Raw genomic sequence first — 22,987 nt, 5'->3', positions numbered from 1 at the left:
GAGAAGGTGGAGTCAGAAAACTAACTAGCCCCTCTGTAGCAAACCTAAGGGAGAGGACAGCAGGTTCTGTTTTGCAGGCTTACAAAAGTATATTTAGGGTTCCTGGCAAGAGGTGAGTGCTCGCTCTCAAGAAATTAAGAGACGTTATTTTCTGAGGAGAGTTGGTTCACCAGGGACCTATCTGAATCTCCTCCGGGAGCCCTCACACAGCCTTCCTGCTGCCCTGGGAGAGGAGAAGTGAGGAAGGGAGAAAGGGGGAAGGTCAGAATCCTAAGCAGTTCCTTCATTTGCAAAGAGGGCTCCTTCCTTGAGGACCTTTCTGGTCTTTCTTGGCTTGTTTTCTTGTTTCTCCTTCCTCTTTATCCCCCCATGGCCCTTTTATTTCTTTTCTTCCTTTCTCTTTCTCTTGCCTGCTTTTTTTTTTTTTTTCCTTCTTTCTCTTTTTTTTACATTAGGTGCTATAGGCAACAATTCTTATTCCCTGTGCTTCCTCGTCCTCAGTTTCCTACTTTCTGTGTGTGCTGATTTTGGCTACCAACTCTATCCCCTTTCCTTTACACCTTTCTATCCTCCATCATTTATTGTTTCTCTTACATTCTACCTCTTTTCGTTTAGCCCCCAATATTTCTGACTTTTTATCTCTAAGACCTCTATTCTGTTTTCTATCTTTTATTCACTCTTTATATTATTGTCCTTTCTTTTCTCTTTACCTTTCTCCAGACCACACTGGCCTTTTAATTCATACTATATTCCTCCCCATATTCAGTTTACTATCCCATTATAGGTATTCCACTTTTTTACTGTTATAACCCCACACAGCTTACATGAGTTCAATATCCATTCTCCTAGATCTCACATTGTTCTTCTGCTAATATCCACTATCAATACTACTGTTATCTTTTCCTTTTCTTACTCCTTTTGCTGTCTCTGGCCCTAATATTTTCCTTCAAGGGAACTTAGCCAACAACAAAGAAATAGAGGGAAACGGACTTGGCCCAGTGGTTAGGGCATCCGTCTACCACATGGGAGGTCCACGGTTCAAACCCCGGGCCTCCTTGACCCGTGTGGAGCTGGCCCATGCGCAGTGCTGATGCGCACAAGGAGTGCAGTGCCACGCAGGGGTGTCCCCCGCGTAGGGGAGCCCCACGCGCAAGGAGTGCACCCCGTAAGGAGAGCTGTCCAGCGTGAAAGAAAGTGCAGCCTGCCCAGGAATGGCGCTGCCCACACTTCCCGTGCCGCTGACAACAACAGAAACGGACAAAGAAACAAGACGCAGCAAATAGACACAGAAAACAGACAACTGGGGGAGGGGAGGGAATTAGATAAATAAATAAATCTTAAAAAAAACAACAACAAAGAAATAGAATAAGAAGAACAAAGAAACTGAGAATTTCTAACCAAGAGACCAGATTTTCAGGAAATAGTAAAGTGTGTGCTAGAACCTAAAGAGAAAAGACAGGAGAGAGAGGCCTGGAAGTGAGTCTAGAAATGAAGATTATATCAATAAAAGTAACTAAAAGTCAAGAGTGGTTAAAAATAAAATATGACAGATAAAACCCAAATATTCAGGAATAAACTTAACCAAAGATGTAAAGCACTTGAATTCAGAAAACTACAACTCAATGTTAAAAGAAATCAAAAAAGGCCTAAATAATTGGAAGAACATTCCATGCTCACAGATTGGAAGACTAAATATCTATAAGATGTTAATTCTACTCAAATTGATATATGGATTCAATGCAATCCCAATAAAAATTCCACCAGTATTTTTTTAAATAAATTGAAAACATGATTATCAAATTTATTTGTAAGGGTAAGTGGTCCTGAATAGCCAGAAACATCTTAAAAAGGAAAAGCAAAGTTGGAGAACTCTCATCTTCAGACTTTAAATCATATTACCTAGCTACAGTGGTAAAAACAGCATGGTACTGGCATAAAGACAGACACATGGATCAATGGAACCAAACTGATGGTTCAGAAACAGACTCTCACATGTATAGTCAAGTGATTTTTTACTAGCCTGTCAAACCCACCAGCTTGGGAAGAGCAGTCCATTCAACAAATGATGCTGAAAGAACTGGATAGCCATAGCCAAAAGATGGTATAAGGACCCCTATCTCACACTTTATCCAAAAATTAACTCAAAATTGATCAAAAAGCTAAATATGAAAGCAAGAACCATAAAGCTTTTAGAAGAAAATGTAGGAAAATATCTTCAAGACCTGGTGGTAGGTGGTGGATTCTTAAAGGAGATAAGAGGAGGGCTGAGATGGACTACAGATGTTTAATGTATGTAGAAGTTTTAATTAGCTTTAGTGTAAAAGTGTGGAAATGTATAGAGTAGATGGTAACACACAGTGAGTAACAGCTAGTTTATAAATGGGATATGACTGAAAATGGTAGTCTAGGGATGTAAATGCCAATTGACAGAATGCTAGAGAATAATCTAGAAATTGAATAGCACAGTAAACCCAGAGGTGGATGAGAATTGTGGTAAATGGTACAGATGCAAGAGTGTCCTTTATTAGCTAGAGCAAATGTACATCACTATTGTAGGGTGATGGGAATGTGGAGAAGCATGGGAAACATACAGCTGGAGTGACCTATGTATGGGCTGTGGTTAGCAGTAATAATATAATATTCTCACATCTATGCCAAAGATGTACTGTGTTGATAATGGGGCAGTATGTATAATGTGTGCCAGATGTACACTATGGATGTGGTAACAATCAGATGATATTATTTTATAATCTGTAACAAATGTGCCACCACAGTGTGGTGTGTTGATAGACGAGTGTTGTTTGGAAATTCTGCACATGTGCATGATTGTTTTGTAAGTTTACAACTTCTGTCATAAAAATATATTTTTTATATAATAGAGTAGGTTGGGGGAAAAATACACCAAATGTAAGATAAAGACTATAATTAGTAGTAAGATCTTCACAATATTCTTTCATAATCTGTAACAAATGTTTCATAATAATGCAAGGTTATGCATGTCTTTTTTGTAAGTTCACAACTTTTACTATATACACTTATTGTTTATGTATGTTCATATATAAATGATATAAAGATAATAATACAGCACCTACAATCTGATTTATTGGACTTACCACACTCAGCTAAGATGGAGTTGAAGAAGGACAATCACCACACCATGGAGCCTAGAGTGATTACAACTGAAAATGGGAGGATTGCATCCAGCATCCATGTGGAATCTGAGCCTCCTCTTGACATAGAGGTGCAATGGACACAACCAATCCAATGTCCACATAGAAGAGGTGGCATTGAATTGGGAAAAGTGCACATGGTGGACGATGGGTATGGGGAAAGGCAGGAAGAGATGAGAGGTGGAGGCGTCTTTGGGACATGGAGCTGCCCTAGATGGTGCCTCAGAGGTAATCACCGGACATTGTAAATCCTCACAGGGCCCACTGGATGGAATGGAGGAGAGTATGGGCCATGATGTGGACCATTGTCTATGAGGTGCAGAGGTGCCCAAAGATGTACTTACCAAATCCAATGGATGTGTCATGATGATGGGAACGAGTGTTGTTGGGGGGGGGTGGGGGGGGTTGAATGTGACCTCAAATATATATATATTTTTAATGTAATATTATTACAAAGTCAATAAAAATAAAAAATAAAAATAAATAAAAAATAAAAAAAAAATAAAAAAAAAATAAAGATAATAATAGGGTAGGTTGGGAGAAAAATACTTTGGTTTGTAGTAATATTTTGACAATGCTCTTTAATCATTAAAAATGTTTAACAACAACAATGAAAAAAAAAAAGGATGAAAAATCATAGGGTTTATTGTAACCTAGACATCCTGGTGATCTTTGATTAAATCCACTCACTTGTGGAGTGAGCTATAAGAAGGCTCCAGGATAAGAGTTTGGTCTCCAGCAGTGTCCATGGATAAAGGAGAAACACAGAAGATCTTCTCTTGTAGAAACTGGAAAACAGACAAGAAGTCTTTTTTTGAGCAGCCCTTTGCATTATCTGTAGAACTGATGGGCCAGACTGCCCAGAAGGATTGGGTTCTTTATGTTGATAACAGGGTTTTGTGCTAATCCCAGACCCTTGGCCATGAGTGTTGTTCCAAATCCACCCTGATAATTATTAGTCAAGGAACTCCATTCATCGCCCCAGGTACAGAATTCTAAGTGTTGCTTGACCAACATTGTCCTGAGGTCATATTTAAAATTTTAGCCAATAATTTTGGGTCAAGCCCTGATTTCAAGGTTCATAGCATCAGCAATTCCAATCTTACTAATAGCTAACAGCATGTTGATGCAGATCTTTGCAGCCTGCCCAGTTCCAACACCTCCACAATAAACTACTTTGGAGCCCTTGCACTCCAGCAACTGTTGAGAAGCAGCAAATTCCTCTTTGACTCTTCCCACCATAAATGTGAGGTTCTAGATGCAGCAGCTCCCATACTGCCATAAAGAGGGGCATCCATGAAAACTGTTCCCATTTTCTCTTCTTTGGCCAATACTTTTTTTTTCTAATGTTACATTAAAAAAAATGAGGTCCCATATAACCCCCACCCCCCTGGCCAATTCTTTTGAAACCGTGGGATTAACAGTACTGTAATCTATTAATAACAAGGGCAGCATTGTAATAATTCTATCCCCCTTTTCAGCTACATCTGCTAGGGAAGACACTACCTGTTCACTTCATTTTTGAAACTCTTTGCATGCATCAGGGAACACATCATAAATAACAAGCACATAACCTATTTTATGAGATTTTCGACCATTGGATACCCCATGTTGCTCAGCCCAATGAATCCAATTGAAGTCTTACAAGCCATTGACCTAGAACACAGTGCTGCAAGACTGCTGCCAATGGCCCCAGTACTGGAAGCTGGAGGCGGCTCCTCAGAGCCATAGGAGGCTGCCATCCTGCCCCCACCCCACCTCCCCACCTATATAACATTACTGAAATGACAAAATCATAGAGATGGAGAACAAATTAGGAGTAGCACAAGGGAGATCTTTGTGGTCATAGAATAGTTCAGTGGCAATTACACAAATCTGCACATGTGATAAAATGGCATAAAACTAAGCACACACATTGTAGCAATGTCAATTTCCTAATTTTACAACTACTCTATAGTTGAATAAGATGTAAATATTGCAGAAAACTTGGTGAAGCATACTTGGGTTCTGTCTATATTGTCTTTGCAACTTCTTGTGAATCTATGATTATCTCAAAATAAAAAGTAAAAAAAAAAGTAGAAAGCTAGATAAAGTTATTCTCTCTGCTTTTCTATATATTTGAGCACACAGAAATCAATAAAGCATATAATAATAGTTACTGCAGAGTAGGATTAAAGCAAAGTCAAATTTCAGACCTAAAATTTTATGCTAGATTTTTTTACATAACACGCTATTTAAGTGAAAATACTTAAACAATGAAAATACTCAAAATAATTTCCAGATAAAAGACTTGTGAAATATTGTTCCAACCCCATTACTACTCTGATAAAGGTAGAAATGTAATATAATGTAGGTTTATAAAATCATGAATCCCAGTCACCTGGAAGATTCTGCCATATAAATCTCATAGACTGTCTGCCTGTCATCTCTCTGTTATCTGCCTTTCTCATAGTTTCTTTCTGCATTGGTTAAGATATGGCAAAATCTTTTTAATAGTTTTCTCGGCATCTATAAAAACTCACCATAAACTATATCCAAGTTTCTGCTCGGAAAAATAGAAATAACTACCTTCCATTATATATATTTTCCACAGAGTGGTTGATCTATTTGTATTCAAGGACTTAAAAATATTTTTATCCTGAGTTTATGCAAAATTAAAATGTAACTATAGTAGGAAAATGTCTCAAATATAGGGTGGCCACAGTGATGGCCTTCAGGTTCCTTTCAGCCCTTCACAGCTGTTTTTACAGATTTTGCATAGTATTATACTACAGTAATATGTTACAGACATAGGTCAATTCTGAACCTGACCTTTCTCAGGTTAACCACCCTACTATGAATAGTGAGAGATTGGGTGAGCAAGCTTTTTTGACCAATCATAGTCCAATTAGACAGGCCAAATGATCTTTCCTTCCTACCTCCAATGGAAATAAAAACTTACAAAATTCTAGGGACATTAGCAATATGTCTATGTTAGCATACTACAGTATGTGCATATGTTTTAAATCCAGTAATTGGAAAATTCTAGACCAAAATCATTATCGATACAAATCTGGATCACTGTATAGTCTATTGTTAACCCAGCAATCCACAACAAATTAATTGATAATGATGATGATAAACTAAGAATAAGCACACATAAAAAGCAAGAACTTCAGCCACTGAAAACATTAACATCTCAAGACAACATTGAGCAACCTTCCTCCAAATTGCAGTCATTCCTACTTTTTCCACATGGATATAAGCAGGAGGCATTCCTCTGGGTTGTCAAGTATTGAAATGGCAGTTGTACTTCATGCTAAAACAGTAAGACTTCCCTTATTAAAACCTAATAGAATCCTAATTTTTGTTAAGAATATAATATTTTCAGGCTTTAATACTTCACTTAGTAAGACAGCAGTAATTTTATCACTTATGTTTTGGGTCATCACTCATCATTAGAACTGTCAAAAAGCCTTTCATTCTAGGTTCGGTGTACTTCCCAACATGAAGACCCTCATGCAAAACAGTGACCTCGAGCTTTACCTGCTCTAAATGCAAGAAACACACATGACTCAGGGACTCATTCACCTCATAGCCTAGATTTAGGATTTATAGTCACGGAATTCATGCTGGCCCTACAGAAGCAGATACTCCTACCCCTCAGCTATTGTTCTCAGTCTGGTCTCAAAGCCCATCCTGCCTTAATCCTGCGCAGCTCCTTACCCAGAAGGCTGTCTGAGACAAAGCTGTGAAGAGAGCTCCTCCCTATAACATCCAGATTTGCTCTTCTGGGATGGTGTGTGGATTTAAGATTTTTACAGCTGACAGTTCCCTAGAATGGCTTATCAAAAAGAAGAGAGAAGGGGAGTACATGTAGTTCAAGTGGTTGCATGCCTGCTTCCCATGTACGATGTCCCAGGTACGATCCCCAGTACCTCCTAAAACAAACAAACAAAAAGGCAACTGTCATTAGGGAGTGGATGTAGCTCAATGGTTGAGTGTCTGCTTCCCATGTAGGAGATCCTTGGTTCAATCCCCAGTACCTCCTTAAAAAAAAGAAGAGAGAAGCACTTGTAGCTGCAGTATCTGAAACACATTGCCTCCTCATTCCCTGTATAGGGAAAAGAGAGTGCTGGAGGGTCCCGAGCCAGAAATTAAAGGTTAGGTTACACCCTGCCTAACTGAAGGTGGACAAGGGATTATAATCTCTTACATGCCTAAAAGGAGAGGAGAACCAGATATGGGTGAGCCCTGGAGTCTCTCCTACAGCAGCCTTGAAGTCCATAGATGAGAAAAGATAGAGAGAGCCCCAACAGTATATGTGTAGTGAAGAGACAAGGCATAAAAAGCTTGGAAAATGGCAAGAGATGCAGTTTGGCTAGAATGTGTGGAGTGAGGACAGGAGTCATGGGATAAGAGGAGGGGTCAGTTGAGTCAAGACATGGTGGGTCTCAACTGGCAGGCAATTAAAAACATGTTCCTTTCTCTGTAGGAAGCATTGCAAATTTCTGCACAGGAGAAATAGGGCTATGTTAAGGTAGACAAAGAAGCTCTTCAAGATAAACTCTATGGTAGAATGATTGGAGGGTAACCAGATTGCCAGAGGTTAACAACGAACTGGTGAAAGAAAAATGAAGGTAATAAATATCCACTGATCTATCAAAAGGTTTTATAATGAAAGGAAGGAAGAAGCTGCCTTCATTGAAAAATGATGTTTAGTTTTATAGGGCTTCCCTAACAAATTACCACAAACGGGTGGCTTAAAACAACAGAAATTCTCTTACAGTACTAGAGGGAAGACGTCTGAAAGCAAGGTGTTGGCAGGGTCCTGCTCCCTCTGAAGGCCCTAGGGAGGAATTCTTCCTTGCCTCTTCCAGCCGCTGATAGCTCCCAGCGATCTTCAGTACCCCTCCACTGTAGATGCATCACCCAGATACATCATGCCTCTGTTGTCACTTGGCCTTCTTCCCTGTGTCTCTGTATCCAAATCCCTCCTTTCCCTAATAAAGACACAGTCATTGGATTTGGAGCCCAACCTAATCCAGTAGAACTTGAGCTTAATTTGATTATATCTACAAAAACACCATTTCCAACTAAGGGCACATTCACAGCTGCTGGGGGTTAGATCTTCAACATAAGCAGAACACAACGCCTTTTGGCACGTTTTGTCCACTTTCAGTTAGGCAGGGTGGAACCAAAGCTTTAATTTCTGGCTCAAGACCTTCCAGCAATCTCTACCAAGCTGAACATAATTCAACCCATCACAAAGGGCTTCATGGTTATGGGAAGGCATATTTTAGGATCAGATAGCAAACATTCAAATTGATCAAATAGTATGGAAGACTCGAAAGATGCAAGGAAAGGAGAGTGCAATTGATGAAAAGGGCCTTAAAGGAATCAAAGGGGAATCAGCTCAATAGCACAAATAAAGAAGTCAACCAGGGAAGGAAGAAACATCTCATCCTGTGACCCACAGGAGAAGAAGAAAAATTAGAAGGTAGAGAGAAGGTAATGGAAGCAGAAACATTAAATACCCTTCAAACTTTTTTTTCTGATTCTGAAAGTAATAGCATGCAATTTGCAGAACATATAAACACACAAAGGGAAAAAATAATCAAGGATTATTAAACAGAGAATTCCACTAACATTTTGATGTATTTCCTCCCGGTGATTTTCATGCACTTTTTCAAATTATGAACTATTTCAACTATTTTGTGTAGTTAAATTTATCAATTTTTAGGTTTCTTAATTTTGAGTTACTGTTAGAAAGGACTTCTTCACTCCAAATTTTAAAAAGAGAATTCTCCTATGTTTTCTTTTAGCATGTTTATGGTTTCACTTTTTCACATCTGAACCTTTGATTCACATAGAATTTATTCTAGAGTAAAGAATAAGGTATGATTCCAATGGCAACACACACTTACACACCCACAAACTATTACAGAATTGTCCCCAAACCACATATGTATGGTCTATCGTTATCCATAGATTTAAAATGCCACATTTATTATACGTTAAAGTCTAATCTGTTTGGGAGTCTATGTCTAGACTTTCTATTCCATTCCATTGGTCTGTCTGATTATTCACACATAAATACCACATTGTTCTAATTAATGAGGCTTCAAAACATATTTTAATATCTGAAAGGATTAACTCCCTTGTGACTTTTCTATTTCAAATTTTTCTTGACTATTCCTATTTGTTAATTTTTGTCATATAATGATAGAGAATAAATGACTAGGAATACTAAGTCTTCATACACCCAACAACATACCTATAATAAATATATAAAGCAAAAATTGATTCAACTTCAAGGAAAACAGACAAATCTACAGTTATAATGGAGATTTTAGCACTCTCTATAAATGATGGATGAAGCAACCAAAGAGTTAATAAGAACTGATAGACATAAGAAACACAAGAAAGCCTGTTTTAATAGAAATATATAGAACTACACACTTCTCTGTTAAAAATAAACATTCTTTTCAAGCTCACAGGAAACATTTATACAACTAACTCCATGGTAGCCCATTAAATATCAAATATTAAAGAACAGGTTTCCTTTAGACTATGTTCACAAACAATGCCAATGAATTGTAAATCAAAAGAACAAAAAAGAATCCACAAATTCAACATAATTTTAGAAATTTAAATATTAATGCTACATATCAAAATTTATGGAATATAGTAAAAGTAGTACATAGATATAAATTTTAAATGCATTAAGTGACTATATTATAAACAAAGAAATATTGAAAATTAGTGACCTAAGTATCCAACTTGACAAGCTAGAAAATGAGTAATAAACCAAAAGAAAATAAAAGAATGGAAATAAAAAAGAAAATAATAATAAGGTGATTCACTGAAATAAACATCCAGTCCTTTGATAAGAAGACAAGCCTCTGGCAAATCTCATAAATAAAAATGAGAGAAGCAGCAAAAATAAATATTAGGAATGGGAAAGTATATGATACTGATACAGTAGTGATTACTAAATCACAAGAATATATAATGAGAACCTTTATAACCAATAAATTTTAAAGTTTAGTCTTAATGGACAATTTCTAAAAGAATATGAATAATCAAAAGTCACTTAATAAGAGATAGAGAAACCAAATGAATCTAAACTATTTTTAAGATAATCACTAATTTAAGATCTATGAATAAATATATACATATATACATATGTAAACAAAATCAGGCCAAGATACATTTACAGGTGATCTTTCCTAAGCCTTCAAAAAGCAGATCATCTCTACTTTAACCAAAGTGTTGCACAAGAAAGGAGCAGATGTGACTCAAGCAATTGGGTGTCTGCCTCCCACTTGGGAGGTCCCAGGTTCAGTTCTTGGTGCCTCCTAAAGAAGATGAGTAAACACCACAACCAGCAGAGGCCACAACCAGCAGAGGCTGCAACCAAAAGGGAACAGAAGTGGCTCAAGCAGTTAGGCACTCGCCTCCCACATGGAAGGTCCTGGATTCAGGTCCCAGTGCCTCCTAAAGAAGATGAGTAGACAGACATCTCAGGGTGGGGGGAGGGGGAAATAAAAATTAAAAATTTATTATTAAAAAAGTATCACACAAGAGACCAGAATAACCTTTATACCAATACTGGCCATACATGATATAAGAGAATATTAAAGGTCAATCTCAATTACAAATACACATGTCAAAATAAATAACATCTATTCCATCAATACAAGGGCTGATTAACCCTGGAAGATCTGTTCACATATTCACGTAATTCACTACATTAATAAGTCAAAGAAAAAAGTACATAATTATTTTAATAGGCAGAGAAAGATTATTCAATAAAAGAACCTATTTACAATAAAGATTCTTAGTAAACCAGTAATAGAAGGGAACATCTTTAACCAGATAACAGTATCTACCAAAAACTTATATCTAATATTGTTCTTAAAATACTGAAAGATCTCCTTTAAAATCAAGGCAAAAATGGCTGCTATCTCCATTTCTCTTCTAAGTTGTACTGTCCAAGAGAGCACAAAAAAAAAAAAAAAAAAGAAAGTAAAAGGTTTAAGTATTGGTAAGGAAGAATTAAAACTCTCATTTTCTCTTATTCAAAAGAATCCACACACTACTAAAAGTAATGAGGTTTTTTTATTCAAGAGCAACATACAAGAAATTACTAGTGTTAACATTACACAAGTCAACAACCAGTTGTAATGTGTAAATTTTTTAAAAATACTCCTAAACAACAAAAGCTACAAGGTTCCTAAGAATACAGGTAAAATTAGGAAGCAGAAGACTTTATTGAAACTCCATAGAGAGCTTTACTTCTCATGCTATGCTAGTGAAGACCATATTGAAAGATATCAATTATTCCCTAAATTAATCTATAGATTTAAAGAAATTACAATCAAAACCCCAACTGAGTCTTTCTTGAAATTTGGCAAGCAACTGCTAAACTTCATGTGGAGAATAAAGGGTCAAGAAAAACCAAGGCCATTTTGAAGCAACGCTGAGGTGACACAAGCAGGTGTTCTAAGGTCTGGTGGCCTAGGATTGATTCATGACTTTACCAAAGACAAGCTGCACGACAAGTTACTCAATCCCTCTGTGCTTCCATTGCTTCATTAGTAAGTGGCATCACTATTAATAGCTCTTCCCAGGGTTCTTGTCTGACGTGGCAAGAAGCACAGCGTGGAGTCAAACTAAAGGGCTGAAAAAGGTATGGAAGTTGGAAGAATGGCATGAAACGCGATGTAGGTGAGGCAAATGGTTTAAGATTTGAGTCTGCAGACACAGGACCTGGGACTCAGGCACCCAACTAGGTGAGGAGCAGATGCTAAGGGGACTCACAGCAGGCACTTGGGCTTCTTCCACATTTGTTAAATGGGGACAAAATCACTCTTAACAATAGGGAATACTGGAGCAGGAATATATACATACATGAGGTTTTCTCTCCAATCAGAAGAAGGAAACTTGATTATGATTTAAAGAGAGAAATATTTATTATGGTTGATTTTACTTAAACACTTCCTAGCTCCTAGTTGCCAGATAGGTATTGCTGAAATCACACATGCACCTCAAATTTACTCATTAAACATTTCTCTTTTGTTCACTCAAAAGACCAGGGCAAATAACTTTCTTAAGAAAATGCTGAAAAAGTTCCTCAGAAGAACACACCATTCATTTCATCAGAACATATTTAAAACAACAGATATAAATCAATACCATAACAAAGGTATAGCTAATTTAATACCACAAGCAAACACTGAGCACTAAAAATGTTACAAAATGTGGGATTTGAAAGAACAAAAGTAACCAGCATCTTTTCCGAGAAATGTCTTATTAACAACCAAATTCTATCTAGAAAGCTAAAACATGAATCTAGCAATTACCTTTAAAAAGAATCTTACTTAAAAGGAGAATTTTAATTCATACCCACAGTGCATTAAAAAATGAAAATGGGAAAATCAGTTGGGCAGAACAAAATAAAATACTGATTTCTAAGTTCACAAGTAATTATTAGATATTAATAATTTTGCTTTTCTAGAAAAGAAAGGAAAAGAAGGATGGACTCATTCCTGGTCAAGCTCACTTAACAACTTTAATATATTCATACCTGCTTAATTAATGGATGTTGTTAGAACTGTGATACAGTTCCTTTTTCTTTTTTTTTTTTTTGACAGTTCCTTTTGAACACATAATGTGAAGCTTTGTTTCCAGTGACAAATAGATAGTGGTTGATGGGTAATAACTTAGTAACACCCTAAATGCACATGTTTATGAGACAAGTAACTTCTTCTCAGGCAAGTAAAAAGCAAACTAATGGGATGTTCCAATGGGATTTGATGTAAACATCAGAAAGCAAAACATCCTGCCTGCTGTGACACCAACTAGGGAGGCTATATAAGTACTTCAAAGGGGAAAAAACCAGGAAGCTTGGAACTCAGACTCAGGTGAGATTGTTTGCTGTTTCAGTCTGGGTTGAAACAAAACCAAAGCTGGACACAAAAATGGATACCAAAGGCTGTACAACAACTGTTTCTTCAACACCACTGCAAAGCTGCTCTAGGATTACCAATTTTAAAACCATCTCTTCTAACAAAAGCTGCCATCATGGTGTTCTTGAAGGGAACAGCTGCCAGCCAGCTGGCCATCTTCTGAAAACTCCACAGACTCAGGGTTGTCAACCTACTCCCTGCTTTTGTTGCATGCCCATCTGCCTAAGAGGCAACTTCAGTGCCTGCCCCTCTCTTGGGGACTGCTCCTGGGATAGCGAAGGCATCAACAGTAATGAGAAAGAAACCATGCAAATCTTGAACAATCGCCTCGCTAACTACCTGGAAAAGGTACGAATACTGGAACAAGAAAATGCCAATCTGGAGTCTAAAATCCAGGAAGAGTGTAACAAAAAGGTCCCCATTGTGTGTCCTGAATACCTATCCTACTACACTACCACCGAGGAGCTCCAGCAGAAGGTAAGTTTCTGAGGAACCCATATAACTAAATTGTGAATTGATGCTATCCAAAAAGTATTCATTTGCTAAACTTCAATATTTTTAATTCCTTTTATGGTGAAAAATATTTTGTACAATAAGAAAATATCAAATGAAATTGTCATCTTGAGGCAATATTCCAAATTTTATAGCGCTTCATTTTTCCAGAGATGCACATTATCATAAATAGACAACTCAGGACCAAAACATAATAGCCTGTTGCTGCCATTTCTTTAACAAAGAGAAAAAAGAAAGAAAACAGTGATCTAAGAAAATGAATTCAGTTTCAAGAAGTTCCTAAACAGTTTAGTTTTTATTATTTTGGAACTGTCACCATCCTTTTCTCCTTTTATGTTCATGTCATCATTTCCAAATTGATTAAATAGTTTCTTCTCACACCAAACCTACATTTCCTATTCAGAGTGCTACACAAGCTATATTTATTCAATTGTTTGTTCAGATACTTACTGAATGTCAATAACAATGTATAAGACATTGTTATAAGTTCTGGGAAAGTATTGGTGAACTAAAGAAAGTTCCTGCCCGTATGGGGTTTAGTCTAGTGGATCATGGTATGCTATGCAAATTTAAGATTGATTTTCTATTTTAACAGAAAAACATATGCAGAAGCTTTTATTGAAATAATTTTTGCTGATCTTTCATGGAGAAAAAAAAAAACTCTGCCTTTCCAAAGTCTGTCAGGCTTCCTGAGCATAACTATGAAAATTAATGAAAATCTTAACAAGTCTTTCTCTATTGATTAAAACACACACAAGTCCTTTGATTCTTAAAGAAGGATACTCTGGTGTTTGTGTCATTTGTGTGTATAATTTCTTAATTCTAGATCTTGTGTACCAAGGCTGAGAATTCCAGACTGGTCTCACAAATTGACAACACCAAACTGGCTACTGATGACTTGAGAGCCAAGTAAGCGCACCCAACACCATCGGGCATGATGGACTTCACCTTGAATCTCACGTGTAACACTCCCAATAATACGATCGCCCAATCTACTGACCCCCTGATCTATGCCATGTTAGCACTAGTCCAGAAAATGCCTTCCAAGTCAATAAGTCATTAAGATTAATAACAGCTTCCATGTGTACAGCACCTGTGGTTTCTAACTAGAAACCCATGTGGTTACCCACACAATGGCTCAATAGAATAGCCAGGGTTAATATATTTTTGTTACCCTATTTAAGGTGAGAAAACTGTGGTTTAATGCAGTTAAATTACTTATCTAAAAGCAATCAACCAGCCCAAACCAGAGCCAAAACTTGGACCCAAGTTTTCTAAGTTCTAATTAAGTCCATTTTTGCTTATACTACACCAACTCTAAGGAGAGGGATAAATTGCCTCATCTCAAAGAATAGCAACATCACAGCACTCTAATTAAGGAATAATAAGTAAGGGGTGATGTTTATCAAATAGTTTTACCTTTAAGGGGAATAAAACCCACAATAGAAATATAGTAAACGAGAGACCAAAAGGAAGATGTAGGAGGGAGTTCTGATTGGCTTGATTTACACCATCGACCTTTTAACACAGGTTTTCTTTTCATATCTCATTTTTAAAGGTATGAAACTGAGGTGTCCCTACACCAGCTGGTGGGAGCAGATGCCAAGGGCCTGCAGCAAATCCTGAATGCACTGACCCTGGGCAAGGCTGACCTGGAGGCACAAGTTGAGTCTTTGAAGGAGGAGCTCTTCTACCTCAAAAACAACCACGAACAGGTTCGAGAAAGCCCACGAGAGACAGGGCAAGCACAGTCTCTAAGAACACCAGCAACTCCTTTGAGGTCAACTTTCACAAAGGGCATCCCACTGGACACTACCCTGGTTTTGAGCGCTGGTAGTATTAATACCTACTGCTTCTCCCACAGGGTCAGCATGTTTCTAATCCCTATATCTGAAGCCACAATTCCCCATTCATCTTTTTAGAGAGAAGGAAGCAACTCCATTTTCTTGTCCTCACAAGTTTCCCACTTTTTCGTAGGCAAGCCTACACACGGACTTCTGCCCCCACATATTAGTACACAAGTCAGTAGTGTCACAAGCCCATATGGGCATCACAGAGGCTATGGCCTCTCATTAAATTTCACCTCTGTGCCACTTCACCCATTACCCATCCCTAGAAATGATCTAAACTTTTTAAAATCCAGAACTTACTAGTCAATTCCTTTTAAATTTTCACATATTTTAACATATAGTCATACCTGAAATTGTTGTAAGTCATATTATAGCATTCTCTGTAGCGCCTACAAATCACGTCATTCCTTTATTGTGGCTCTATTTCAGGTGCAATTAAGCTAAATTACTGCTGTTAGACTGAAATGAGAAGGCAAGGGGGTCATCTGTTTGCCATGTGACTTCACATTCTTTTTCTTTCCTCAGGAAATCAGTTCCTTACAGAGCCAGCTTGGGGACAGACTCAATATTGAAGTGACTGCTGCCCCTTCAATTGACCTAAACCAGATTCTACAAGAAATGAGATGTCAATATGAGTCCATTATGGAGACAAACCACAGAGAGGCAGAACAATGGTTCAATGCACAGGTGGGCAGAGGATAAACATCAAAAACAATACACTGATGCATTTCCATGGGCCATTTGATCCAAGTCATGTTTTCATTCGATAACAATCATGGTCCTTGAGTGTGTTTCAGATGGAGGAGCTGAATCAACAGGTGGCAACCAGCTCGCAACAACAGCAGTCCTGCCAGCAGGAGATCATCGAACTGAGACATACCAGGAACGCTCTGGAGATTGAGCTGCAGGCAAAGCACCAAATGGTACCAGCCAGTTGACCAAACCTAGAGCAGCCACTATGGCCATAGCACTTGACACCTGTGTCACAGTGTTTCCCAAAAGTGCTCCTCAGAACAACAGTTCCTCTGGCTGTTAAAGGGTCTAAAGATTAAAGTCCAAAAAAGGACTTTGCAGTCAAATTAATCTTGGAAATGCTGGATTAAATCAAGTTTAGACAGAATGCCTTCCCACAGACCTGTAATAAGCTAATGTACACCATGCATGTCCAAGAAGGGGATAGAGGTATTCAGCATTCCAAAACTTACTTGACCAGTGAATCCTTTTTTTTTTCCCCAGAGCATTTCATGGTAATAACGAGCCACAGAGTACACTTTGGGAAACACTACAAGATTTATGCAAGAATTTTTGCAAACTATCACATTTACGAAACAATCTTATGAGGGAGGTGGCATAATTATTAAATCAATTTTACAGATAAGGCTCAAAAAGCTAAAGTGATTTTTCCAAGCCAAATCCAAGAAAAGTTACATCTGTCCTATTTTATAAATAGACACTGAGACCCTGAGTCATTAAATAACTTGCCCAAAGTCACAAGAATTAAGAATCAATGCCAGAATTCAAATTCCAAAGTTGGTACTGCTTCTGCCTCATTGTATATCCTCTCAGAAGTAGAAAATTACTTAAATGCTCATATTTGAAGGGTATTAGGAAAACCTTGCCCCAAAGCTGATTTTATCACTAGCTAGTTATGTGACCTTGGGCACCTCATTTAATCTCTTGAATCTTAGTTTTGTCATCTATAAAAATTGGTATGATCATGCAAATAATAGGTTATTAAAACTTGAAATTCTACCATTATCCATAGGATTACAGAACAATACAGCAGGAAAGAAGTTTAATCATCAAAGTTTCAAGTCACATATTTTAAAGATAAAGGAATTTATCCAGAGAAGAAAAAGGTTTATGGTTAAATGTTACTCACTTCTTTTTAAGGTATAAACACTCACTGTATGAGGTGCCATAGTAATGTATTTTTAATACCTAGAGGTGAAATGAGTTGAAACATTGTTGTCCCTCATACCTATAAGAATGCAGTAGGAAATTATTAGGTGAATAAGAAAGAGGAAGAGAAGGAAACATGTAAAGGGGGCCAAAAAAGAGGGGATAAAGGAAAGCAAGCTTTAGCATAATGAATAATTTTGTCTTTGGATTGGATTTGCTTAGGAGGTACAGAAAGGGCTTGCAGATCCATTCATACTTGTCACTAAGAAACTATTTAAAACCATACAGTTCACAAGTGATATACATAGACTTGCCATTAAAGGAGTCATCATTACAAATCCTGCTTTTCTCCTCCATGCTAGAGAGATTCTCAAGAATACCTCCTGGCTGAGACGGAGGCCCGCTACACCACCCTTCTGGACCAGATCCAGTGTCTGATCAACAGCCTGGAGGCTCAGCTGGCGGAGATCCGGGGCGCCCTGGAAAGACAAAACCAAGGATATGAGATTCTGCTGAATGTCAAGTCCCGACTAGAGAGTGAGATCGCCACATACCGCAGCCTTCTGGAGAGCTCAGACAGCAAGTACGTAAAGTGAAAACAACATCTAAGGGAAATGCATACGTGTATATGCTTCCACTGGCAGCAGGAGGACAAGGGCCTTGATCTTGCCGGTGATAGGGAGGCTCTGGATGGAGATATCCATAGATTTCCTCATGCTGTCCTGTTTGGAGACCTACAATTGCAGCCTAGCCCATAAGTGTTAGCTGAGCTGAGTTGTTTTTAAGGGTGGTGCACCAGATTAAATCCTTATAGGTTATTTAGCTTCTTAGAGTTTTAAAAATTATTAGAGGAAAAAGTGATTTCCCAAAGATGAACATTCCTGGTGACTATTAGCAGCATCTCCTCACTGAGATGAAAGTCTTCCTTTCATGAAATCTAACAGGACAACCCAGCTTCCTTTGGCCCGACACTGCTCAGGCTGAAATCCCTAACCCTGTCTAGCCACTTGTCCTTGATGCCAATAGCAGCATGTACATATGCCTATTTCAGCATCTTTTTTAGAGAAGCTGTAATTTTTTGAGATGACAAGAGGCTAACCAACCCATAAGGAATTAACCTGGAGCACAGGCTCTTGAAACAACCCCATTCAAGTTAACATTCCCACCCAGACTTAAATACAATTGCTAAGGAGACCTCCCTCCTCAGGGTAATGAATGAACTGTCCACAGCATTCTGTCCACTTTATACTAGCACAGTGTTACCCAGTATTACAACCTTGAGGAACAGCCGAAGTGTCTCCAACCACCAAAGAACAAGGAGGCTTTCTGGAAGAGTCTTCACCATCAACTGCTTCTCATTCCAATTCTCTGAAAAAGTATTCGTTTATAGATACCCAAAAGCACTTTGGAGCTTCCTGATGGAGTGTGGAGAACTTTTCAGAAGATGGAGCTCAGGCCACCACTAGTAGTGGGACTAGCTCTCCAATAAGAAAAATATTTGGTTAACTTCCATTCCTTAGATAACAATCCTGTCCACTTGTCCCTTATCACTGTTAACCCTCATTTGTTTGTACAAACCCAGGAGTTTAGTTACCATTATCTCCATTCTGAGGAGTGTTAACTAACTTCCTGAGGTCATCAGCTGGTGAATGACAGCTGGGCTCCACCTTCCTCTCTGTTCTTTCCTTGACACTAAGACATTTACTGTAATGAAACTACATAATCTAGAACTTCCTCTAAAACCAGGCTGCCACTTTGTGGTGGATCTGGTCTGGCTCTCTTCCACTAACTACAATACAAAACAAAGGAATAAGCATTTGAAAGTACTTGTTTTGAGCACCATGTTGAAAAATTAACCATCGCCATTTTTCTCTACAGCCATTGTCCGCCCCCAATCATAGTAAAAATTCTGTTTTGTTTTGTTTTTTTTCTAGGCTTCCCTGTAACCCATGTACCACCAAATGCGATCCTTCCACTTGCATTCCCTGTAAGGCCAGAGCCATGGAATGCATGACTCCAGTTTACACATCATGTGGCCAGTGTACATCCTCAGCCCCCTGTGGGACACATGAGCACAACAGTGCCAGCAGTTCCCTGTCCCGGATACTGGTTAAAATACGCACCACCACCAAGGAGATTAAGGATGGGAAGGTCATTTCTTCTCATGAGCATGTGCAGCCTTGCTTCATCACCAGACCTGCCAAAGTCTAACATCCCAAGGTCATGGAAACGACCCACATCCGTGAAAGAGAGGCCAATATGTGTTCCTTCCAGAAAGGTTCACAAACTCCCCATGGGTCCCCATTGATAGGTGGAGCATCCTCCATCCTGCTCCTTCCTTAAGTCACCGCTGCCAACATTTCTCTGGAAATGCATCTTGCATTTCATCTGAGGAATGAGAACTAACTTGTAACTGCCCAAGAAGTTGGCCTACATTGCTTGACTAAATGGGGGAGGGGCAGTTTCTCTTTTGTTTACTCAGGCCTTGTTTACTTACATTCCTCATTAAAGCCAGTCGAACAAGTTCCAGAATTGTTTTTGGCCATGGCACATGAAGGTGAAAAGCTACAACCTTTCCATCTAAACTCCTTCTTTGGCTATAGGAACAAAACCCATAAGGGAACACTATGAATAAAGGGGGAAATATTTAATAATTAGTTTCCTTGAAGAGATCGTCAGAAGTTCAGATCCTATTGAACTCTGCCATCTCAATTATTCTTTATCCATACTAACATACTTTACCTTCCCCAAGATGTTTTAAAGATGTCCACAGTCTCCAAAATTTTGTAAACAACTGAGCTCTCAAAATACCTTCTTTTTCTTTTCTTTGTCAAACCCCAGAATCAGAAATAGTTGTAGGGAGTGAATCTAGAGCATTCTGAAGAAATAGCATGGATTCTTTCATTAAATGTTTGCTATTTCTCTTCTTATTCTTTAGGGAGTGGAAGTTTATTCTGATTGTGACAATGGATATGTACCTGGAACTCTCAGATATAACCCCTGTGCTGGATGACAGTGGGGGGAAAAAATAGCTTAGGTTTCTGTTTCAACCTAGCCATCAGAGAGAATTGGACTTAATAGCCACAAACTTTGTAGAGAAATAATAACAACTAATTGTGCTTGCAAGTACAAGGCAATGCCAGGGTGAGAAGACACCGTTTAGGCAGCAGCCATTATCACAGCTTCTTAAAGAACAGTCAAAGAGTATTTAAGTTGTTCCCTACAGAAATTATCTCATTTTTCTGGAGGTTTTTTGGTAAGAAAATCCAACTAAAACACAGAATGTGGATATCAAAGGCCTGAAATTCCAACGTCGCCACTTTGGAACTCTGACCCTGAGCAAAACATCTAGCCTTCATAGAATTCCATTTCCTTGTTCGTTAAGTGAGGCACTACCTACTTCACAGGGCTGTTGTGAAGACCAAATGAAATTTTTTATGTAACCCTGCTTTATATGCTGAAAAGCACTACACAAATGTTATTTTTATATAGGCTTTTCTTTTAACTCCACCCTAGACCTAATGTTTTTTTCATTAGTATCTCATGTTATAATTCTTTCTCCACTAACTTAGTTACCCAGTCATGGATTTGGAGTTTTAATAGTGTTTAGCTTTGGGGGAGAGGGAGAGAATAGAAGAAAATAAAATTTCCCATAATTAAATACACAGTTCTCCTCAATAAAGCATTTTTGAAGTCTTGGGGTATGTATCAGATACAGTTGATGCTGGATGCTTACATCAAAGGCACATGCATAGGCTAACTCACAACACAGAGACTCACTGCCTCCATCGAGTATCAACCTACTCTAAGCAAGAAGAATTCAGAACTCCCAGGATGATTTATTTTCTATCAGTAGTTTTTCTCTCATCTGAAATACCCAGAGTACCTCTGGCCTTTGGAATTCAGTTCAGCACTTACCCTCATGGTATCTCAAACTGCAGGATAGAAATGGAAATAGAGCCTGGGGCTTGAATTCAGAGACAACTGAGGTGTCTCAACCTACCTGTGTGTGTGACCTTGAGTAAAAAGGACATAGCATCATAGGTCCCACCTTCCCCACAGCTAGAAGGATTAAATGAGACAATGCATCTCTGGATTGTCTATGTGCCAGCTGGGCCCTGAGCCTCAGGAGAGTTGCAGCACCTGCTCTCTGGTTCATTGGACTTACCCAGGTCAGCTAATAGGGAGGTGAGGATGGTCAAGCACCACACCAGGGAACCGAGAGAGTCTACAGATGCAAGCAGGAGAATTCCATTCATCAGCCATGTGGGGTCTAAGCCCCCTCTTGATTTAGAGGTGGAGTGGACATCACCATCCCAGGATCCTCATGATGGAGGAATAAAATATTGATTAGAGTGGACTTACTGGTATTCTACTATAGAATTATTGTGACTCTAGCAATGGAAGAAATTGTGTCATTGATGTGGAGACAGTGGCCGTGGGAGTTGCTAAAGGCAGGGAGAAGGAAAATGAGGTGTGATATGGGGCATTTTTGGGGACTTGGAGTTGTCCTCAATGTAATCGCAGGGACAGATGCAAGACATTATGCATCCTGCGATAGCCCACTGAATGGACTGAGAGAGAATGTAAACTACAACATAAACTATAATCCGTGCTGTGTAGCGATGCTCCAAAATGTACTCATCAAATGCAATGAATGTACCACACTAATTAAAGACATTTTTGAGGTGGGAAGAGTGGGAGGTGTGGGGGGTGGGGTATATGGGAAGCTCTTTTTTTTTTTAATGTAACATTTTGTGTGATCTATGTATCTTTAAAAAAAAAAAGATAATAAAAAAAGGAAAAAAAAATGAGATGATGGTGAAAGGGTCCTATAAACTGTTAAGTGCTATGCAGAAGGGAGGTTGTTTTGTTTTGTTTTGTTTGTTTTGTTTTTAGGAGGTACCAAGGATTAAACCCAGGACCTCATACACGTGAAGCACAAGCACAACCACTAAGCTAAACTCACTCCACAGAAGGGAGTTTTTAAAATTATAATATATCATTTCCTTCCATACCTTCTTCTGTAATGCTGGGCCCCAGGGGAATCAATTGATGAGAAGTCAGAGGCGCTAGATCTGCTCTAGGGTTCTTTCTGATTCCAGCAAGATTCAGGGTTTAGGAGCCTCACAGGACTCAGGCTAAACTTGGGCTGATGAAGCAATGCTATTCTTAGTTTTTCTCAGAAACAGGACATCTTCCTCCCACCAGGAGCAAAGTGTCCCACTTAGCTTCCATGATAAAAATAAGTCATTGCAAGCTGCGTGGTAAAGAAGAGGTTTGGCCATTCAAAAGTTTGAAGATTTTAAGTCTCTTCTCTGTACTTAAAGGAAATTTAGAACCATCTGCTGGAACTTGCATATGCATGGCCACACCTTTTCAAGGCAGTGAGGAGTTCTGGACTGTACCAGGAAGCTAAGTAAGTACCCTACACAGTCACAGAAACCTAAGTAAGTACCCTACACAGTCACAGAAACCTAAGTAAGTACCCTATATAGCCACAGGAAGCAGTTCAATGTAGGCCAGCAACAAGAGTCCAAAGATTCTGGGGGGAAAGGGATGGGGAGTCACTACACATAGAATTTAGCATAGTTCAAAA

At 38.6% G+C, this 22,987-nt stretch overlaps 1 protein-coding gene and 1 pseudogene across 2 annotated transcripts; one reads left to right on the top strand and one right to left on the bottom strand.

Annotated features, from left to right (window-relative positions):
• Positions 1-3,856: 3,856 nt before the first annotated feature.
• On the bottom strand, positions 3,857-4,912 carry LOC101419554 (3-hydroxyisobutyrate dehydrogenase, mitochondrial pseudogene; annotated as a pseudogene).
• An 8,171-nt stretch (positions 4,913-13,083) lies between these two features.
• KRT39 (keratin 39) lies at positions 13,084-22,794 on the top strand. 2 transcript variants are annotated; one of them, XM_058284235.1, is made up of 7 exons: positions 13,084-13,600; positions 14,463-14,545; positions 15,195-15,351; positions 16,012-16,173; positions 16,284-16,409; positions 17,751-17,971; positions 22,719-22,794. In XM_058284235.1, exons 1-7 carry the CDS (start codon positions 13,136-13,138, stop codon positions 22,777-22,779), a joined length of 1,275 nt encoding a protein of 424 aa, XP_058140218.1. In that variant the 5' UTR covers positions 13,084-13,135; the 3' UTR covers positions 22,780-22,794. The 2 variants fall into 2 exon arrangements, with proteins under 2 accessions (XP_058140218.1, XP_004450177.2); XM_004450120.4 differs by lacking the exon at positions 22,719-22,794 and adding an exon at positions 19,323-19,911.
• Positions 22,795-22,987: the final 193 nt, after the last annotated feature.

This window comes from Dasypus novemcinctus, chromosome 21 (genome assembly GCF_030445035.2).
Source record: "Dasypus novemcinctus isolate mDasNov1 chromosome 21, mDasNov1.1.hap2, whole genome shotgun sequence".
In the NCBI taxonomy this organism is placed as follows: domain Eukaryota; kingdom Metazoa; phylum Chordata; class Mammalia; order Cingulata; family Dasypodidae; genus Dasypus; species Dasypus novemcinctus.
Note: the sequence above shows the minus strand (reverse complement) of the source record. Positions and strands in the feature narration are given on the sequence as shown.